This window comes from Equus quagga, chromosome 8 (assembly GCF_021613505.1).
Source record: "Equus quagga isolate Etosha38 chromosome 8, UCLA_HA_Equagga_1.0, whole genome shotgun sequence".
In the NCBI taxonomy this organism is placed as follows: Eukaryota; Metazoa; Chordata; class Mammalia; order Perissodactyla; family Equidae; genus Equus; species Equus quagga.
The window spans coordinates 9,792,055-9,809,514 of NC_060274.1; the positions used below are offsets into that span (position 1 = coordinate 9,792,055).

At 48.5% G+C, this 17,460-nt stretch overlaps 1 protein-coding gene across 5 annotated transcripts in view; it reads right to left on the reverse strand.

Moving 5' to 3' along the window:
- The window catches only part of SYNJ2 (synaptojanin 2), a 100,111-nt gene that overhangs the window by 11,933 nt on the left and 70,718 nt on the right, over window positions 1-17,460 (reverse strand). For all 5 annotated transcript variants that reach the window (XM_046669644.1, XM_046669643.1, XM_046669642.1 and 2 more), the window contains 11 exons: window positions 16,196-16,277; window positions 14,805-14,945; window positions 12,849-13,041; window positions 10,556-10,714; window positions 8,804-8,960; window positions 7,630-7,747; window positions 3,727-3,945; window positions 3,543-3,621; window positions 2,775-2,943; window positions 2,181-2,354; window positions 80-214 (listed from right to left, as the gene is read on the reverse strand). In XM_046669644.1, the coding sequence (XP_046525600.1) occupies window positions 80-214; window positions 2,181-2,354; window positions 2,775-2,943; window positions 3,543-3,621; window positions 3,727-3,945; window positions 7,630-7,747; window positions 8,804-8,960; window positions 10,556-10,714; window positions 12,849-13,041; window positions 14,805-14,945; window positions 16,196-16,277 (1,626 nt within the window). The remainder of the gene's footprint in view (window positions 1-79; window positions 215-2,180; window positions 2,355-2,774; window positions 2,944-3,542; window positions 3,622-3,726; window positions 3,946-7,629; window positions 7,748-8,803; window positions 8,961-10,555; window positions 10,715-12,848; window positions 13,042-14,804; window positions 14,946-16,195; window positions 16,278-17,460) is intronic.

Genomic DNA, 17,460 nt, shown 5'->3' on the forward strand with positions numbered 1-17,460 from the left:
AGCCATCTGTTCGGTAGCAGGAAAGGCACAATGATTCCCAGCAGGCATTGTGGTAAGCCAAGAGCAAGCAAAGTCTTACTTGGAGGGGGCGGTCTCTGCGGTGGGTGAGGTGGCCGAGGCCTACTGGGCACCGACAGAGACCTGCTTGGAGAGCGGTGGTGCGAATCCCCAACTGCTTCCAGCTCCTGCTTTAACTCCGCCAGGTCAGCATCATCTGGAGGGCATGGCGGAAGGTGAGTGAGGCAAGTCAGGGGCCGCCCTCAGGCCTGCACAGAGCCGACTGCGGCAGGAGGAGCTCCCGCAGGACAGCGGAGGCGTGTCCCTTTCTGCGGGCACGGGAGGGAGGGGGGCATCCAATGCCTGCTTGGAATATGCAGTGAACCATGGACAAGGTTTGCTGTCCAGACATGAGAGACACTGACATCGTGTTTTAAAGCGTCGGTGTGTCTCCTTGGAAATAATCCACGAGATTTCCACATAGAGGAGAGGAGACAGTTGGAAACCAGAGTGCCTCATTGGTAATTCCTCACTCCAAAACATGACAACTGTTTGGGAAGCTCACTCGCTGCCAGCAGGGCAGCCTGGCGTCCAGCCACAAGCTCCTCGTATGAGGTGTCCCTGCTTCCTCCTCAAGTCCCACAGATGGCAGCCATCGCCGGCTACTTCACCAGTGTTCGCCATCCTGCCTCGTCCTGCGAAAACCTTCGAAGGCTAAGAGCGGTAGGAAGAGGCGACTGCTTCTGTTTTATTACAGAAATATTGCATTGAAATTCAGGACAATTTTAGGTTTCCTCTCCCACACTACAACACAGCCCGATTCATTTCATTTTGGCTCAGACGCTCATCCTTCAAATCCAAGCGCTCAACCCCATGTATCTTCGAGGCTGAGCTGGGGAGAAGCAGGACTTCTCCTAATGGGAATGCCTGAGCACCCCACAGGGTGTTTATACCTCCTCGATGCCCACCGGGTGGCCAGGCTGCCCGCACAGCCCCAGGTGGTTCTATTTTTCTTTCAAAGAGGCACTGCTCTCACATCTGCCCTCCCTTTCAGGGGCTGCCTGAAGGACGGCCACCCCGGCGAAGAGGGCCGCCTCTTGTCTGAAGAACACATCCCTTCAGCTGCGACCACGCCAGGGCAGGAGCACTTCAGGAGAACAGCGTGCAGAACCACGTTGACTGCTGGTGAAGGCTGCTGGTCCTGTATGGGGCAGCAGCCCCCAAACCTGGCTGTGCATCCCAAGTGTCTGGGGAGATTCACGACATGCCAGGTTTCCCGGATCCCAGCCCACCCCTGGCTAAAGCACATCTCTATGATGGGGCTCGGCAGCCTGTAAGTTTGACAGCTCCTGATGGTTCCATGCAGCTGGGCTACGGACCAGCTTTGGGACACTAGACAAAGGGGCTTGGGGGACTTTGCACCCCTCCCAGCAAAGCACCTTCCCTGGGAAGCATCTTAATTCACTTTCACTCCTGTCCTCTGTTTTCAGGCTCAGCTCAAAGGGTCCTGGCACACGGCTAAGCTCCTACACCTGCTGGGTACAGCTTTCTTCCAGGGGGGGACACACAGCTGGACCAACAGCTGGAAGGCATTCGTGGCTGTGGACGGAGCTGTGCCGCAGGAGTCTGATGCTGAGATATGAACTAGCCTGCTTTCCAGCCCACGTGACACTTCCGTTCCGTAAGTTCTAAAACTTACTCAAAAAGAGTGATTATACCATTTAATCTAGGGACCTGCAGTTCAATCCACTGACTTTCAGCCCTACTTAAGTCTAAAATGATACAATAATGCTAATGTATAATATTACTCTATCATAATATAAGGATGTAACAATGCACCAAGGCAGGACAGAGATATTGAACATGTCTCTTATGAGATTGAATCAGAAAAGTTTTAGAGAAGGAAAAAAAACCCCACAATTGTAAAACCGGTTCAGAGCTGTGGTCATCCCAATCACAGAGGAAACAGGAATCATTATGAATCTGGTGTGTCATAGGGGTACCAGCTGTAGAAAAATACAAATCACTAGAGAAATCAGTGTGATGGCAGCTGGAGTCATAGCAGACTTATTTTAGCCTTTTCATGGGACGTGCACACTTGATTGACGGCACAATGCAGCCGCTGCCGAGAAAAAGAGGGAGCTCAACGCCAAGGCTACTTAGAAAAGGAAGGTCCAAGCTACCTTTGTAGGTCGGATGCTGCTTCTTTTTGACGAGTGCAGGTGACTTGCTGGGAGGTGCCGCTGCTGTGGAGCTGGGGGTATCGGAAAGGTCGTCTCCCCCCAGTTCACCGTCTGAGACCACAGGCTGCCCCAGCTCCTCCACCAAATAGTCTTCGTCATCTTCGAGAATAACCCCTGGAGAAGGAAATGAGTCACAGCCAACAATCAGGGTGAAACGGCATAGCCTTTCATGGGTGTGTCTGAGTCAACATCAAGGTCTGTGGCTCATGTCAGGACACCTGTGACATAGCTGCCAGCAGCCCACGGGCACCCACGTGTCAGCAGGGATGGGACCCCAATTCCATTCATGCCTGAGACACGGGACGGAGCTGCAGCCCTGACATCCTCAAAACCACTTATCCAATGTAATTTTAGACGTCTCCAGGTCCCATTTACCATTTCATGCATCCTCCCTGCACATTTCAAGTTCCCTGTCTAATCTCCACGAGGCAGGGTTCCAGAAGGAATCTTGAAAATCTCACGCCTGCTCCTGGGAGAACTTCCTGCCCGCCCGCCTTGCCGTCCCGACTGAGAAGTCCTCACAGGGGTACGCACCTTCTGAGTCATAGTCCAAACTTGTGAAGTCGAAGTTCTCCTCCAGCAGACAGGAGTTGGCAGTGGGAGACATGGAGACCAGGCTGTCCCGCTTTCGGACGATCTCCTCCTGCAAACCTTTCAGCCAGTCCTTGGTCTTCGGTCTGATCTGCACGGCTCTGCCTTTCACCTGTGAGGACAGAGCGGCCGTCCGAGAAGGAGCGCAGACGTCAGAACAACTCCCTTTGATCCCACAGTGCATCTCGTGCAAGTTCACGCAGGGGGGGCCAGGCCAGTCTTCGTGTTTCCCCAAGAAAAAGGGAGGGTCTAGAGCTCAGGCAGGCTCAGCACAGCTCACAATTATTTGGTCTAAATAAAGCTGAATTATCATCTCTGGCTTTTCATTCCATGTGAATTTAAAACCAGAATATTATCAACATAGAAGCTACCAATAAGCTGCATATTCCAAAGTATATACTCTAAAGAGAATGATGGCAACACCCTCCCACATGGAGGTGGGAGCAAAGACAGACTCAGTAACTCAGTGGGAGCTAAGTTTTAACTTGCTCTTTCTCTCAAATTCTGCAAGTGGCCAGGGCTGGACATTAGATACCTCAACGAAGATACCAGAATTAGCTATCAGAATGAGGAGTCCTAGCTGCTGCCCGAATGTGGTACCTACACCCAAAGACACAGGTGAGGAGACGGGATGACACGACCACATGACAGCACACGCAAACCACAGGGATTAAGCAGCCCTTGCTCCATGGGTGACCAAACGCGACCCACCTTCATACCATCCACATCCAGGACGCTGAGAGCCGAGTGACCGTCTGCAAAAGTCACCAGCATCTGCCCTTGGTTGATCCTGGAATAGAGGAGATGCGCCAAGTCAACTCCCAGTGCGACTTGGCAGCTCTCAGTTCTTGAGGACATGCACACCCGGGGCCATGCCAGCCGGGCCAGGAGCTACCTGACAAGGACGATTGTCCCATAATTCCCCAAGGTCTCCATGAGCTCGATGCGCACGTCCTCAGGAAACTCGTTTTTCTCTTCTAAGGTTGGCGACTGAAGGTTGACTACGACAGTGGCGTCCAGGGGACCCTGGAAAGAGGACACTTCCTGGAACACCCTCTCCCGAGCACCCACATCGACTTCTTGTACTTCCACCTCCACGATCGCCAGCACGGGTCTGCATTAGACACGAAGGGAACATGGGAAAAGTTAACCCGGGACAAGAGCCACAGGGCCCTCAGCCCCAGTCCCCAGAGCTCTGCTATAAACTCTCCACATCAATTGCCTGTCAGTGTGGCCTCCAGCACGGGCCCCTGCAGCCTGGCTGGTCTGTCCTAGCGTTTCAGTGTTTATTGTTGCCCAATCTTTGTGCTATCTTGGCATTTTTATCTAAGGATGATTTGAGAAAAAACAGTACCAACCATTAGCAAAGATTTTTTAAATGGTAATCGCCAGCATTGCCAAGGATTGCCAAGGATGTAGAGAAGTGGGAATTTCCCCCTTTGCTAGGGGGTCAAACTTTTCGGAGGGCAATTTGGCAATTTGTGTTAAAAACGTTCACCTCGTTTGACCTACTAATCTCAATTCTAGGACTCTATTCTAAGAAAATGGCCAGAGATTCAGACAAACATTTATACACACGGTTGATCATTGCAGCACTGTTGATGGGAGGGAAAAAAGGAGAAACAATCTAACTGTTCCATAATAGGGACAGAGGTTAGGGTGTAGCCGCATGGTAACACACTATGCAATCATTAAAAATAACATTGTAAAAATCTATTTGACATACACCGGAAAACAGATCAGCAGGAAATAATGCAATCATTACTGTAATTCTGATATAGGAATGGTTTTACTCTTTACAAAAATGTAGAAAATCCTTTATTATGAAGTTTATGTAAGCTTATTAAAGACCTTTACAATACAATATTAAGTGGAAGCAAACATAAGACAAAATAGTACATAATGTGGTGACAACCTTTAAAACTAGGGAACGCTACAAAAATTAAGGCGTGAGTGATAGTATCAGTATTATTCCTCCAACAAATTTATATTATTGTTAGACTTTTTTGCATTTTCTAGAGAAGCAAGAAAAAAGAAGGTTGAGAAAAATATGATGCAAGAATATGCACTAAGTGAGTGTTTTAAAAAATGTGTGGCATGGGGCCGGCCCTGTGGCAAGTGGTTAAGTTAGCACGCTCTGCTTTGGCGGCCCAGGGTCTCACCAGTTTGGATCCTGGGCACGGACCTAGCATCGCTCGTCAGGCCATGCTGAGGCGGCGTCCCACAAAGCATAACCAGAAGGACCTACAACTAGAATATACAACTATGTACTTGGGGGCTTTGGGGAGAAGAAAATAATTAATTAATTAATTAAAAAAAATAAATAAGAAATAAAAACTTGTGGCAGAAAAACTCTTCAGAGAAGCCCCATGTGAAGAAGAGAAGAAGGAACATCTCTCATGAAAGGAAAAGCAGGCAGCTTTATCCACTCAGCAATAAAAAGGAACAAGCTACTGATACATGTAACCACTGGATGAATTGCCAGAGGATTATGCTGGCTGAAAAAAGTCAGTCTTCCAATTCCGATTCCATTTGTGTAACATTCTTGAAACGACAAAATTATGGAAGAGAGGAAAGATCAGTGGTTGACAGGAGTTAGGGAGCAAGGGAAATGAACATGGCTAGAAAAAGGCAACACGGGGCATCCTTGTGATGGAAATGTTCTATATCTCGACCATATATCAATGTCAATATCCTGGTTGTGACATTATGTATCTATATTAGTATAGATTTACAGGATCTCACCATTGGGGGCAACTGGGTAAAGGGTACACGGGATCTCTATTATTCCTTACAACGACATGTAAATCTACAATTATCTCAAAATAAAAACTTTAAAAGATATTAATGGAGTAAGTTGAAGAACAAATGTGATGGCAGCTCACATCATATAATCCTAATTTTCTTAGACATATTTATACATCTATAAGTACGTGTGCACATGTTCACAAATCACACACAGGTTAACATTTTGGTGTAAAATCTTCTAACATACATGGAAAATGCAGCAGAAAGACACATAACACACCATTACTAGATTTCGTCTCAGAGGGTGAGACTATGGATGACTTGTTTATTTTCCCCTAATTTTCCCCAAGATGTTCTGCTTTTATAATGAGAAAAATCAATAAATATCTAAGTGTCAAACCAGATCTGCACCTGCCAGGCTTCGCAGTTGAGTAACCTCTACTCCATCCTTCCAGTTGCTCAGGCCCAAATCCCTGCAGCCATCCTCAGCTCCTCTCTCTCTCTCTCTCTCTCCCCACATCCAATCCATCAGCCAATTCTGTTGGCTCCACTTTCAAAATCCATCCAGAACCCAACCACTTCTCGCCACAGTGACCCACGACCACGGTGGTCTAAAGCCGGCGCCATTTCTTCCCTCGCTTCCTGCACTAGCCTCCACCTGGCCCCATTGGAGTCCCTTTGGGTGATTCTGTTAACACCTCGTCAGAGAACACCGCTCCTCAGCTCAGAGTAAAATCCACCGTCCCAGTTATGGCCCACAGGGGTCCATCCAGTCTGTGTTCCATGCACATCTCACCTCATCTCCTTGTGACCTTCCCTCACTCTTTTCACTTCAGCCTCTCTATTCTCCAGACTCCTGGATCTTCACTGCCATGCTCCCTACCCTGAACATTCTCTACCTGAAATCCACATGGCTCACACTCTCATTTTCTTCAGGTCTCGGCTCCAAGGCCATCTTATCAGAGAGGCCTTCCAGGATCACTGGGTATAAAATAGCACCAACCCCTTGTCTGACCTCTGCTACTACTTTGTTTCTTTCACAACACTTATATCTGGTTACTGTCCATCTGTGCTCACTAGAAAATTCCATGAGAGCATGATCTCGTCTGTTTTGCTCACTGCTTATCATCAGTGCCAGGAACAAGGCCTCGTCTATACGGCCCCTTAATAAATATTGGTTAAATGAATGCTTCTAAACATACTCACTGAACCAGCAAACCCAAAAGTCACCTGAAGATTTCCACAGCTCATTTCTAGGTATGCATTTGCAACAACAGGTTTCTAAAGAATTTAGAAGTATCTAAAGATATAGACCTACTGGCTGACCAGCCATTCACCACCAACCCTCTTTCTTCATTTCTTTCCTGGTCAAAGTTGAGACTGACATGCTAGCTTTGGTAGCAGCTGTGGAAGATCAAACTCTTCCTACCTACACCCTCCCTCGCCATTTCCATCTCCTCAAAGATGTTCTACCAGGTAAGCTCCCCGTTCGCTGGTCCTAGCGCACTCTGAGTGGACACACCTCGGCTGCTTGTGTTCCATCCTTAACGCATGACACACAAGGCCAAGCCACCAGCTCAGAGCATGTGAAAACCCGGACTCCAACACTTCAAAACCCTATGGTATTTGTAATAAGAAAATATTAGGAAAAATATTCATCAGTAGGTGAATGGGTAAATTCCATGTATATATTTAGTGGAATACTGGAATGCCATAATACCAACCTGATTGTATCTCAAAAATATTAAGGAACGAAAAAGCAAGTTGTACAATGACATCCTTTATGAGAATTTAAATGACATAGAATACTATAGGCCGTGTCTTTGAAATTTTCACAAACGATGTCATTTCTGATACAGAGCAATGAGAAAATGCTAGCACTGGTTAATTCTTGGTGGTGGGTACCCAGCTATTTGTCATCTTATCCCTCGTTCTTTGCTGTATTTCACACACGCATTCAGACGGGGCCAGCATGCCCGTCCTCCGCGTGGAGCAGCAGATGCTGCCTTCCCCAGCAGAGGAGAAGGTGCCCACGGCAGCGAGGACATACCTGTGATCAGATGCTTGTAGCTCCGCTCGGCCGTAATACTTGAGGGCGCCAGGAGACCAGGTGTGTCTGACTTTGGTGTTCGCATCCAGATCGTTGTCTAGGAGGTTGAGTTCTCCAGCTACTCACCGGGATTCCAATCAAGAGACCCACAGACAACACAGGATGTTATCAACACACACAACGCCGGTTACAAAGCTTCTACAACAGGGATCTATGTCACAGACCAGCACGTCTCAGACTCATTCACTCTAACCCTCTGGGCTTGAAATCATGCCAAAGTGGCTTTGGGTCTTGGGGTAAAAACTCCTGCCATGTAAATTATCCAAAACAGTAAGACCAGTGCTGCCTACATCCTCCCCCGACAGGCAAACTGGGAGGGGACACAGAAATCGCTGCTGGGGGTTTCCGCCCCAGGGGCACAGGAACACAGGAGATCTGCAGCACTTGGTCCAGCAGGAGATGCGGAGGCTAAGAACACAAAGACATCCTGCCTCCCACTGCCCGGGGGCCACGCGGATGTCCACAAACTGATCTGAAGGAAAAAGTTTCTTTTCCATCTGCAGATGCGATGTCCTGGCTTTGAAATCTCAGCACACATCTCACCAGCAAAGTTTAGTTGTTCATGTACGAGTTTATAGGTGTTAGAATTTTAAATAAACTGCACTTCCTAGCTGGGCATCAATAATTGTTCAGAACATATTTGACAACTAATTGATAAAAAAAACCCTCTTATCTTTCCTGTGTCCTGCTCATGTTCGATATGAGCTTTAAGCAGATAAGAGTTTGGTTGAACAAAACGGGCTGGATAAAGTGCACGAGTGTTGTGGGCGGAGGTGCTGGAGAGAAAGAGCGAGGCTTCGCTCCTCATTTCCCACCCAGAACAAAAGGCGGACGGGGTGGGGAGGGAGGGCAGCCGTGATACAGGAATGGGGACAGCCAGGAGCAGGACCAATTCCAGATCAGTCTCCAGAAAGAGGCCAGAAGGGAATTCCTCCAAAGCACAACCTGCAAAGCTCAGGGGCTAACATCTGGGATGACTTCTGCATAGTTCTGGGATATCAAGAAAATGTTATTTATGTAGCCAAGAGCGCTAGGCTGAATAAATGCAATCGTTTCTCTATGGTACTGATCATTCGCCCTCCAGCAGCTCCGAAAATACACATGCCTCACGCACCTGTTCGGTCAAAAGGATGCCTCTTCCTCCACCACAGGACCCTGTCTGTCCAGGCGGGGGTGCGGCATTTGTCACTTGTGTCGTAGGCGGCAGAGCCGACATCATACTTGTAGGTGGGTCCAAAATTAATGGCGCCTTCGTGAAAGTCTTTAAAAATCTATTGGGAGGAAAAGAAGTCAGAAGACCACCTCAGTTCTCCTTGATTCTGTGTTATATGAAAAACAAAACATGAAAAGGCACATACCAGAGTGCTCTACTCCTAAGAAGTAACAGGATCGACACTATGTTGGCAAACATGTCTTAAACCGAGTATACGTGTGCCTTTTAATTAGCAAAAAAGTGATGATTATCTATTTGTTCTGCCGACTTACACATCACTGTTGGGTCTCCCTCCCACCTCTGGTACCCCATCTGTGACACCGTCTGCTGGTCCGTGACCTAGAAGACAGGGCCCAGGCACGAGGCAAGGATGCACCCTGCAGGCCTCGGGCAGCGCCCGGCCCATACCTAGCAAGCCCTCAGTAGATATTTGTTAACTAAACAAATTGGGTAAAAAGAAGCCGAGAGCTAAAGTCAAACTCTCCTCTGTCTTCATTTAGCTCTGGATCCAGCCTTGATGCCATGGAAAGACCCAGAAACAGACGTTCACTCCCTGCATGAGTGGAAGGGTGTGGAGAATATTGGTAGGAGGAAGAAAGAAAAGCCTGTCTTAGGAAGGTATGGCGTGGTACTTTTCCATCTGGTGCCCCCTCCGTGATCCCTCCACAGGGTTGAGGGCTCAGAGGGCACAGAAACCTGGAAGAACATTGGAATCTCGCTGTAGGAGACCTGAACTTTCCTATCTTCACACATTGAACCAGCTGCATTTTAAAAAGGGAATTTAGCTGCGCTGCCCTCGCCTCAGCTCATCCTGCTGGGAAGATGACAGGTACCAAAATAAGCAAACAGTATTAGCCGGAGGAGAAGACAAGATTCGTGTCCCCTGGAGGCTGGCCAGCGTGACCTTGAAGAACTGAGGACGGATCCTATACTTGAATCTTTCCTACGATGTCATAACCCACGGAGTCCCCGAAAATGGCACAGGGGTCATGGAGGGGAGAAACAGCCCTGTAGTTTGACAGTCTTGGCTGTATCATGGCTCTGTGTGCTGACTGTGTGACCTTAGACAAGTTATTTGACAGTGGCCTCAGTTTTCTTATGTATAAAATGCGTATACTACCTAATTTGTAAGACAGTCTTGAGGATTATCCAGACAAATTGGTGTGCAAGGTGTATTAGATATTGTTCTAATTGTTAGTGTGTTCACAGAGATATCACCAAAATAAAATACTCTGAGCAGAGTCTAAAGGGTCACTTGGTGGTTCAGGGGACCTGAAATACAGCAGCTCCCACAAGCCTTGCCCATGAGGATGACATGGGGTAGATCTGCATGCATTAGCATTCACATTGGCTCCTGCAGTGGGCTTATGTGTCACCAGGGTCCTTTCATATAAGCAATGGCCCCTCCAGCCGAGAGAAGACCCACAGACCATGAATGGGCCGTGCAAGCCCATTTGAGGAGGAACAGGAAATGGGTGTGAACTGATGCTCACGTTTGTCTAACTTCACACATCATGCGTGTTTTCTACAATATCGGCATCACTGTTAAATCCACTCGTGGAACTTAATTTGCCAAACCCTAGCATACACCTTTAGTAGCTGTTATCCCGCATTGGAGCAGCTGCTCAAAAATATTTCAAAAGCACAACTTACTTTTCCACTTGATTTCTGTAGCTGTAGCTGATCAAATTCCAGAAGTTTCTTCCAGTCTTGGCGTTTGACAAAATAGAAGACTTCTTCATACGTGAGATCGATGCGGTAGTTGAAATCCCCGCACCAAAACACGTAATCGTGAGAGAAAATATTTCTTCCCTAAATTGTAAAGAAAATCATGATCAGGGCCGGCTGTGGTTGAGTGGTTAAAATTCTGCACTTTCCACTTTGGCGGGTTCGCGGGTTCCAATCCCGGGTGTGGACCTACTGCACTCGTCAGCCATGCTGTGGAGGTGTCCCACATACAAAATAGAGGAGGACTGGCACAGATGTTAGCTCAGGGCTAATCTTCCTCAAGCAGAAAAAGAGGAAGATTGGCAACAGATGTTAGCTCAGGACTAATCTTCCTCACCAAAAAAAAAAAGAAAGAAAGAAAATCATGATCATTCTGGCCCATCTTGCAAGGAAGGTGGGAGGGGGAGAAAAAATGGCTCACTATGCACATGACAAGCAGAGGTGCTTTTCTTAAAATGCTACTTTAAAAAAAAAGAGTCTTCTAGACCAACTCAGTTTTCACTAATCCCATAAACCTACTGAGTAACTTTTACATGGCTTACATTTTATTCTTATTTTTATTTATTTATTTATTTATTTTTTGGAGGAAGATTAGCCCTGAGCTAACATTCAGGACAGAAGGTTAAAACGATCACAGCCAAATAAATGAGCGTGTGGAGCAGCGTGTTCAATAGAACTTTCTGCAGTGATGGAATCGCCCTTCATCTACGCTGTCCAACATGGAAGCCGCCCGCCACGTGTAGCCACTGAGCACTTGAAATGCGGCCAGCGCAAACAAGGATTTTGTGTCTTAATTTTAATTAATTTAAATGTAAATGGCTACTTGTGGCTAGTGGACAGCACAGGTGTAGGGTATTAACTTATAGGTACCCTCAATATTTCTGTTGTTGAAAAAAGGAGCTGTATTGTAAGCCCAGAGCCCTTTAAATATTTTGAATGTGTCCCAAGTTTACTATTTCAAAACAGAACTTTTAAGTAAGAAGGGTTGGACATTTTTTTCTTAACTACATAGACACAAATGCACAAAGAAAACATGTGTGATGTCCTCCATAACCTGGAAAACGATAATTTGCAACTTTCCCAGCTCACTTGTTTGTTTCTTCTTTAATACAAGAAACTTAAAACTACCTCCAGGATTATCACCTTAGGAATGAAAACTAAAGAATTTTTTGCCTGGAGTGCGTGTGTAGCCTAGTACCTAGGATGTCAGTGTTAAGGGACCTGGCTCACACGGGAGAGCTCCAGGACCCACCCAACCGTGTCAGATACTGGCAGAATATGTGGCAAGAAGAGCTGAAATCTACCCTCGCTTCTGGGAAACAGGTGGCTTGCACCAGGCTGAAGGTGTGCAAGCCGTCAGCTTTGCGCAGCAAAGAGAACATTCAAACCTGAAATTGAAAAGAGAATCTGCCGGCTCCAGAATGGAAACCTCTGATCACCACTAGAGGGTGGTGTGATGCACGTTATTGGCAACGTTTAGACAGACGGGAGCACACAGGGCTCTCCAGTCATGAAATCAGATTTGAAAAATGGTTTTTTGTTTTTGTTTTTTGGTGAGGAAGACTGGCCCTGGGCTAATATCTGTTGCCAATCTTCTTCCTTTTTTTCCTCTCTTTCTCCCCAAAGCCCCAGTACATAGTTGTATATCCTAGTTGTAAGTCATTCTAGTTCTTCTATGTGAGCCACCACAGCATGGCTTGATGAGCGGTGCATAGGTCCACGGCCAGGGTCCAACCCAGCAAATCCTGCGTCACCGAAGCGGAGAGTGCAAACTTAACCGCTCGGCCACAGGGCCACCCCGAAAATGGGCATTCTTAGCTGAGCCACAAGAGAATGCATGTGTGAAGGCTGTGAATCTCAAGAAAATCGAGTCTTACACTGTTTGGATTCAAATGTTCCTCACTAACTTGGACAAGGCATGGACACATTGGTTTTCTTTCCCCACCCCACTCCCTTGAATTAGAAAATTGGAAAAAGCACATGAGAAAACGTAGGATACATAAGGGCACTCAGGAAGCATATTGAGAAGAGGGACTCCCTGGGCTTACCTCTGTTGCACCATCCCAGGTCATCTCCTCTCCCCCAGTGTGAGCCCCAAGGGCAGGGACGCCCCCACGGCGGATCCCCAGTGCCTGCCCATATTAGCAGCTCAAAACCCACGGGTGGGGCTGAACCGGCAGGAGCCAGCTGTCAGCAGCGCTGGCCGCCACGGGCTCACCGTCGGGAAGCTCAGCTTCTGGGTGATCTCCCTGTAGTCCTCGTTCCTCTCCTTCACCTGGGACTGCCCGGCCGTCAGGTGGCTGCACACGAAGCAGAGGCTGGTGCTGTGGAGCTGAAAGCGGATGCCCACGGCACCTTTGTTTCCTGCCTTCCCTCCCATGCCGGTCTTCACTGTGTCGATCGCCACATCCCTGGAACAGAGAATGCACACACAGAGCTGGCTTCTTAGTGGCTCCAAAGAGAAAGCATCTACAGAGACGAGCCGGGCAGCGGCATGAAGCTTGCGGCTCTGAAAACTCCAAACCCATCAGCTCAGAGGCTGTTTCACCACGTCCTCAGTGGCCAGGCCACAGAGACCTGCGTGCCCACCATCCACTCTGTTGTCCCTCCTGACATCCTTCCTCTCACTGCCGGTGGCTTCCTTGTAGGGGGTTTGCAGAATCAGCCCCACGGCCCCAACGCTGAAGGGCTCTGCACTCACAAAAGTGCCCCCGAGGCCCCCGTGGAATCACCTTCATCCTTGCTTTCCACTTCCTCGTTCCAGCTGTCGCTGCCAGCAGAGGCGGCACAGACATCACCACCCCCCACCCCGCCCCACGCCATGCGGCTTTCCTGCAAAGCACAGGACGGGTCTTCAGGGAATCTACTCATTTCAAGACACAGGAAACCTCCAGTTATTTACGCTGGGCTGGGTAGGTGGTTTCGATGCAGACTCCTGCTCGTGTGAAAATGCCAACTTATAATGCATACGGGTGAATGCGTAGGGGCACAGGACCACGGGCTGAAGCCCAGACTGAGGCCCACACCTGCGCCTAGGACTACCACCTGGCAGACAGGTGAGGGGGTAACTGGCCGACTGGTGTGCGAGCTAAATAAGCTGGAGGTTGCAGGAGCAAGAGGCCGAGGACACAGGCGTCCAGGACCTGAGGCAGCGTCTGGGAAATCCAGGGCTCCTCAGCATCGCGCCCTTTCCCCCATCATCTCTAACCTCCGCCCTAACCTTCCCTCACTCTAACCTTGGCTGACCTTCACCCACTCGCTTCGGACACCGCCATGCTGCCATCGTAAAGCAGCAGGGGGACAGGGACGTAAACATTTTCCCAAAGTCACAGAAGAGGATTATGAACACAGAGCACAGTCTTGCTCTCCAAGTGCTGCCATGGGCACACCTGCAGCCCTCTAAACATGCACAAGTGTTTCAATGGGAGGAGGGAAGGCTGGCTCAGCACCTGGTATCGGCAATGAGAAAAATGGGAGGAAATTCTAATGACAGGAATGAGACCAGACAGCAGTTTTAGGCTGTGAGACAGTTGAGGGAAAAGGTGAGTCCCCCTCAAATCTTAAAACACACACATACACGCACTCACACGCATGCACACATGCCTGCACACATATGCATACACACGCACTCACGCGCAAGCACACGTATGCATACACATATGCACTGATGCACATCCTCTCCTGCAAGAACACTAATTTCCTAAGGTTTCCCCTTTATGACGTTCACAAAGCTGTCACTTCAGAGACACAGTCATGGGTGACAGTGGCAGAGGCTTTCTGCCCACACATCTTATTTAGAATTCTTTTTAAAAGAGATGAAAGAATTGGCATTTCCTGATGAGGTAGTCAGCTCTTAGTCAGAGGTTTCCTGTCTAAAATTTCAACAAGGAACCCCTTTCCTCATGCAAAACTGAGCTTGAGGGACAACGGTCATGAAACACTCCATCTAAGAGTTGAGCTTCCTGAGCTAGAAGGTTCCCACTGTGGCTTTTTAATCGCTAGACAATATGCTATTCAGCCCAGTTTTTTCTTGGGGGTTTTGTTACATTTAGCTAGAATAATGGCAGGTTCTGATTCCTATTGTGGAAGGCGAGGAGGAGGAGGAAGTCAGAACAAAACAGCAGGACGAACAATCCCACGTTCCCCCAGATGTTCGCAAACTAAATGTTCTTACCTGATGAATGGGACATGGTACGGACGCACGAAGATATAAAGACAGACGCCCACCAGCTGTGCCGAAGTCAAGAGAATGTACCTATGAGACCGTGAGATGGCTTTCTGAAGCTGCTCACCCCACATCTTCCTGTTGGTGGTACTGGAAAAGAAAAGAAAAGAATGATGCCGTTTACAGTGAGCTGGAAGTGGGCTCTCCCACCGACAGATTCCTCCGGCTTTTGGTTTATTCTTTTCACAGAACTGATTGTGTACTGCCTGCACTCCCACGTAAGCGTCACACCTTGATTCCTGCAGTGGACTATCTATGTATTTCTGGTTGTGTCGCAGACATCACAGCACATACCCCGCCCCCAACCCCCACCTGAAACCCAGCCAGGACCTCACTCACAAGAGCTCCAAAGAGTCAGGTTTTATTATTTGTTCATAAAGTTCCTTGAAATAAAGCTGCACCAGCATTATTCACAATAGCCAAGACATGGAAGCAACCCAAGTGCCCATCAATGGATGAATGGATAAAGAAGATGTGGTATATATATCCAATGGAATACTACTCAGTCATAAAAAAAGACAAAATTGTCCCATTTGCAACAACATAGATGGACCTTGAGGGTGTGACGTTAAGTCAAATAAGCCAGACAGAGAAAGACAAACACCATGTGATTTCACTCATATGTGGAAGATAAACAAACACATGGACAAAGAGAATAGATTAGTGGTTACCAGAGGGGAAGGGGGTCGGGGCAGGGCGAAAAGGGTAAAGGGGCTCATATGTATGGTGATGGATTAAAAACTAGACTATTGATGATGAGAACAATGCAATCTATGCAGAAACTGATATATAATAACATACACCTGAAATTACACAATGTTATAAACCATTATGACCTCAATAAAATAATTTTAAAAAAAAGAGCTGCACCAGTTTAGGGAAAAAGCTCCAGTTGACCTTATACCTAATGTTAACCCAGTGGCTTTCTTTCCTTTGTACGTGCTGGAGAGAAGAGAAGTACCTCCTCCCCACACTCACGCTTTCTCACCTTTGCCCAGGTAACGTGAGTCAGCGCCCTCCCAGCCTGGCCCTCGGCCCACGCCCTCCAGGCTCACATGCCCCAGCTCACAGCGTGAATGACCTCCATAAGTGTACCTCCTATAGAGCGATAACCTCCCTTCCTTCTGTTTCCTTAATTAGCAGAGAAGAAGGAACTCGGAGGTGCGTATCTGTGCCTAGGAGGGAGGAGCCCAATCAGAAGTATCCAGACATCGAGGGTCACAGGTTACTGGATTCTGACGCAGGACTCCAGGGCCCTGCTCCTGGCCAGGCACTGGCTCAAGAAACCCTCAGGTGAGTTTCACGGCACCATCCTGCACCCCCCGCACCTGGCCACTTACCTTGCATTGACAATATTCCCTGCGCTCAGTTCCACCATCTCTTCAAACCCCACGGCAAATATGTCAGCTGGGCTGCTGTCATCTGGAGAACAAGGCAGGAAATGAAAGAAATCAGACTCCCTAGGGACTGTGTCACGTGACTCATGGGCACCACATTGTCTATGAGCCCCGCTGTCCCACTGCCCAGTCCACTCGTCCACTGGGCACGGTGTGGACCTGCCCTGCGCCTCCCGCTGTGCACACGGCCTTTCCCTGTCTCCATCCTGGGGCACGGTGCTAACCTCTCCGAACCCCTGCTTCTTTCCCTGCCTCCCCCCATTATCCTGTTGGTCCCTCTTCCTTCCTGAGAACTTCCATGTGCATCAGACACTAAGTTACTTGGGGTGGCGCTGTCTCCTACTCGTCTGTGTCCCTCGAGGGCCCAGCCTCGCCCTGTTAAGGACTGACTGTGGTCCTGTCCCAGGGGACTGCTGTCCTGGGGGTCAGAGAAGGGAAGACCCAGCCCTGCTTGGGAACCACTGATGAAATCTGCTACAGAAACGCCTGCTTTACAGGAAGCACAGCAAGCCAGGAGGCATTCCTCATCCCTCCTCTCTTTGTTCTCTTCAACAAGGAAAGTTAGGATCTAACATAATCTCAGCAGCCATTTGCCGCCTCTTTCTAGTCTCGTCCTCCTGATGCTCAGCTGTCTGGGCCATGAAGCCCAGCCATGGTCCCAACTGTGGCAGAAAGTGACACCCTCCCTTGCCGACTCCATCGGGAAAGGCCAGGCTGTCCACCTGCTCACACGAGGCAACCTGGTCAACTTAACTGAGGCTTAGAGTTTCTTTTCTTTTTTTTAAAGAAAAAATATCTGTTCCTCTGATCTGCCTGGCAACACATATGCCTTCCTTCTCCCGCATCTGGTGAGTTTCTAGTGGGAGCAGAGGCAAGCCCACAGTCCCAATAAAATTCCCCGCAAAGGAACAGACAGCTTGCTATTGCCACCCACCCTGTTCCTGCAGGCGAATGAAGAGGAGTCATTTTATGCAAAAAGGCGAGGGAAGTTCCAGCCACAGTTACACTAAAGATCTCACATTTACTGGGCCTGCTCCGGTGGGCATTCAGAACGGTCACCCCCAAGACAGAGAGAGAATCCCAATGACTCCAAGCTGTGGATGTGAGCCACTTCCCCGCCGGGACAGCAAGAGGGGTGTGGACAGCACATGCAATAGTGGGGGACGAGGCTCTGGGCACCGGTGAGGACGGCTGTTAAGAATGAGAGG